At 44.8% G+C, this 4,828-nt stretch overlaps 1 protein-coding gene across 1 annotated transcript; it reads left to right on the top strand.

Annotated features, from left to right (window-relative positions):
* The first annotated feature begins 3,405 nt into the window (after positions 1-3,405).
* TAS2R16 (taste 2 receptor member 16) lies at positions 3,406-4,301 on the top strand. Its single transcript, XM_032642565.1, is given in 4 exon segments — positions 3,406-3,422; positions 3,424-3,943; positions 3,946-4,051; positions 4,054-4,301. Coding segments are annotated over 4 exon segments (891 nt in total).
* Positions 4,302-4,828: the final 527 nt, after the last annotated feature.

The raw sequence follows: 4,828 nt of genomic DNA on the forward strand, positions 1-4,828 counted from the left end.
ATATTCACAGGTTTGGGGCATTAGGATGTCAATATTCTGGAAGGGGGACATTAACGATGTAAATAAACTACTACGTTATATTAACAATTGTTGAAGTCACATTGTTGAGTTCATACTGTACTAACTTGGGGTCCATTTGCCAGCCCCACTGGTCCAAACACTGATCAATAAATGCACATTCACAGCAGTGCAGATCATGGGAACCACTCTCCACAATGTCACATATGATGTATAAGAACTTATAATCACCATTTGTCTCATTCAATTTTGAAGCATTTGTTCAAATTAAATGCCCAAGCCACAAGTTTTTCCCTAAAATATTGTCAATTTGGGCACACTTATATTTTAGCATCTTTGTCAATTTCAATTATTTGAAATGACATAAGAGTATAATCACATGTGTGCATTTCTCTATTATACTAGGAGGCTAGCTTTATGATTTTCAAGGCCCTTACACTTGTGATATAGTAGGACACATGGTCTGCTCTCCTTGTACTCATCATTCATTCAACAGCTATTTTCTAAGTACCTACTAGGTGCTGTTGTGTTCTGGTTGCTGAATCAAGGGACCCCAGAGATTGCTCTGCAGGATTCACAGGCCCACACAAGAAAAGAGCCAGCCTTTAAACTCCTAACCCCAGGGAACATCAACCACCAGTTAGGGACTCACTTTATATGTCTCACATTCAAACTTTCACAAAGAGAATCTGGGTTATTCGATTGGTCACTATCATTATGGAGCGTGCCCCTGTGGAGTGCAGTAGACCCAGACCTTGAGGGTTCTCAGAATGAGGCAGTGAATACTGGAGGCAACATGCCTAGTGTACCCAGGACAAAAGGCAGGTGTTAATGCTATTATTGTATATTTCATGTCATATCATTTCTTATCTTTCTCCCTTCTTTTTTTTTTTTTTGCGGTACGCGGGCCTCTCACTGCTGTGGGCTCTCCCATTGTGGAGCACAGGCTCCGGACGCGCAGGCTCAGCGGCCATGGCTCACGGGCCCAGCCGCTCTGCGGCATGTGGGATCTTCCCGGACCGCGGCACGAACCCGTGTCCCCTGCATCCGCAGGCGGACTCTCTACCACTGCGCCACCAGGGAAGCCCTCTTTCTCCCTTCTTATACCTGGATACATCTCAACCAATTCACCTTTTAATTGAAAACTAAAAGGTGCCATCTCCCTTTTAAAATTTCCTGATTCTTGCATTTTGTTGAGAATGCAGATCAGATGCTTTCTAATATTGTTTCTTAGTGTAATTTTTAAGTGTGGTTTACCTTTGCACCATGAGTTCAGTGGTTTCTTGTTTTACTTTCAAGGATTCTATGACTTTCACTTTGTCTCCCTCATCAACTAGTAATTATCAGAATTATCCTCTCAATTTTGAAGGCACTAATTAAATATTTGGTGTCTATCTGGTATAGTTTTCCAGAACTAATTTCCTGAATTCATTTTCTGGTCTGCATATATAGCTCTGGATTCCTAAATACTGAGTTATTTAGAAGTAAGGTGTAGTTTGTCCCTTGTCTAAAACAGCATTGAAAGTCTACAAAATCACAAGCGTCCTGCTTATAGGGATCTTTGTGTCTCTGAGGCTTTCAATTACCATCTTCATATTCCAAGGTACCACACACCACCACGCATTCACTTCCACACCAGTGACATTGGATACTTGGAACTGTGGTCCCAGAATCGAGATAGAAAAAGGGCTTGCTTCAAGAGGGTGCTCTTGTAGTTGTTTGGGCAACTGCACATCAAATTTGCCTCTAGTGAGATTACAAAGAATAGAAGGACTAAGGGTTAAGCTTCCAAGTTTCCTCAAACAGCTCTCAGAGTGTGAATACTGGGCTGCTTCCCCACAGACATCTGGCTGCTCAGCTCAGCCTCAGGGCCTATGGGGTGGAACTTCGAGCAGCAAGAGCACAGACGGGACAGTGCGGCCCAGGCCAGGCTACACAGCTGGACAGGGAAGCAGCTGCCAAGTGCCTATCCTCAGCAGATGCCTGACGGGTCAGCCCATTCCACATCCACTGGGGTCAGACTTGCTTGTGAGCCCTCATGAGACACTTCCAGAAACACCTAGTGGGGACTTGACAGAGGGCTACAACTTTACAGAACCAGATTACAGCAGGGCCAGGGACATCGAAGTTACCATCAACAGCGATTACCTTTGTCTCCACAGGCTGGTTAGAGAAGGGAAAGCTTGAAGACAATAATACATAAACAAACAAATAAAGAGAGCAAGGCTTCTACGCTTCTCTATTCAGTAGACCTCATGCTTCAAAATGGTTTTACTAGAGGTAAGAGGGCCCTCTTTCCATTCATCTTGAGCAATGGTAGCAGTGACAAACAGAGCCTCGCCATGTAAGGGGGGAAAAAATGGTGATGATAATGGAACAAGAACATTTCCCAAACATATATAAAGCATGAGCTCAAGGCACAGGAATCGGCAGAACAATAGCCAAGGAGGCCACACCTCAATTGTAGGGAGAGTACTGGGGGCACCATGCAGTGATTTCTCTGAGTTGAGAAATTCAATGGGCAGTAAAGAAAGTGGCCCATCTTGGATGAGGATACTTGAAGGTCTCAGCTTCCAGCAAGTTCGTGGGTGGAATCTCAAAGCAAAGATTTTCTTTATTGCTTTTTCTATGCATTCAAGCTTTGATTGTAGCATCCACGCCCAGCTGCTGTAGAAGCTGGGGACACATGGTTTCTGAAGTTGACATTGTTACAGCACTCAATGAGCAGAAAATGTTACCCAGGATGTGAATGGACATAGAAGGATTTATCTATCCTGTGGTTCAAACTTTAGGTTAAAAGACTGAGGGTATTCTATTTAAAAGATGGGGAAATAACCTAAAGACACCTCAGGCAGATAAAGAAGAAATAAACAGCATGGTTATGAAATACGGATGCTTTTTTTTTTTTTGTGGTACGCAGGCCTCTCACTGTTGTGGCCTCTCCCGTTGCGGAGCACAGGCTCCAGACGCGCAGGCTCAGCAGCCATGGCTCACGGGCCCAGGCCGCTCCGCGGCATGTGGGATCTTCCCGGACCGGGGCACGAACCCGTGTCCCCTGCATCGGCAGGCGGACTCTCAACCACTGCGCCACCAGGGAAACCCTAGGGATGCTTTTTATGGGAATAATCAAATCACCTCAGGAGCAAGAATCCACACTCAAACAACATTTCCCTGCATCCAGGCCTGATAACAAACCAGCAGGCAAAGCATAAGCAAATCCTGCAGATAGGAAAATGGGAAAGTCAAAAATAAGCCCAGAAAAATTTGCATCCAGAGGGAGATATTTTCTTGTGTGAAACACTAGTGGGGCCAGGAATCTGGTCCCTACCTGGAAATTGTTGCAGAGATTCTGAGTCTGTGCCCAGGAAGTTTCTTTGGAATAGAAGGATGATAACCATCCAACTCTGTCTTCTTCATGATCATCTATATGCTGAAGCTCTTGACAATAATTATGCAGAGCAGCTTAACTGTTGTAGTGCTGGGCACAGAGTGGGTAAGTTTCCAAAGGCTGTCACCTGTGGAAATGATTCTCACCGGCCTGGGTGTCTGCTGCTTCTGTCAACTGTGGTCATCGATGCTGTACAACTTTTGCTCCCACTTCTACCCTAATTACAAATTTTGGCACTTCAGTATCGTCTGGGAATTTACTAACATTCTTTCATTCTGGTTGACCAGCATGTTTGCTGTCTTCTACTGTGTCAAACTCTCCTCCTTCAGCCACCCCATCTTCTGGCTGAAGTGGAGAATTGTGAGGTTGGTTCCTTGGCTGTTGCTGGGTTCTCTGCTGATTTCTTGTGTGTCTATCATCTTTGCAGCTGTTGGGCATTACAGCAAGATTCAACTAATCTCCATGAGGCATTTCCCTAGAAACAGCACCATGACTGAGAGACTTGAGATATTCCTGTGGGATTCTTCCATGTGTCACAAGTGGTTGTGTTGATTATTCCTTTCCTCCTGTTCCTGGCCTCCACCGTCTTGCTCATGGCCTTATTATTCCAACACCTGAGGCAGATGAAAGATCATCACACCAGCCACTCTCCAGCCTGGAAGCTCACTCTACTGCCCTGAGGTCTCTTGCCGTCTTCCTCATTTTCTTCACCTCTTATTTTCTCACCCTACTAATCTCCATGTGGAGTGTCCTTTTTAATAAGGGGTTCTGGTTCTGGGCCTGGGAAGCTATCATCTGTGCTCTAGTCTCTATTCATTTGACTTCACGGATGCCGAGCAGCCCTAAACTGAAAAGGGTTTTAAAGGTAAAGTGCTGGGACCTAGAGGCTGCCTGAGGCACAGGGGACAAGAAGACCCCTGGGCAAATGGGTGTTTGCACTGATACAACTAATATCAATAACCTAACCTGCAGGACTCTTCACAATCCCCTGCGTGATGGTGATGCACCATAAATGCAAGCCTCAATCTCTTTCCCTACAGCCATCTATCTCCAAACAAGCAATCCCTTCTCTATTCTATGCCACTCCCTTATTTTGCTTTCCACAGTCCCCAGGTTGGCCCCAACTTTCTCATGACATGTCCATCTCTCCTTAGTCCTCTCTACCTCTGAAATCTTTCTCCCAGTATATTCAACACAAGAGACCCAAAGTCACGGTATCTGCATTTTGTTTTTATTTGACCCATTCCATGACTGCCAATTCTTCATACTAATATGAATCCCTTCCCCACAAGAATTTATTGCCCACATCCTGAATGTTCTCCATGCTAAGCCCTTGATTTACTTTCCATATTTTAGTCAAGAAGAGATCTTGTATCTCTCTCTCCGTTGCTTCTGTACTTTTATTCAATAATATGGTTTTCC

Source organism: Phocoena sinus, chromosome 9 (assembly GCF_008692025.1).
Source record: "Phocoena sinus isolate mPhoSin1 chromosome 9, mPhoSin1.pri, whole genome shotgun sequence".
Classification (NCBI taxonomy): Eukaryota; Metazoa; Chordata; class Mammalia; order Artiodactyla; family Phocoenidae; genus Phocoena; species Phocoena sinus.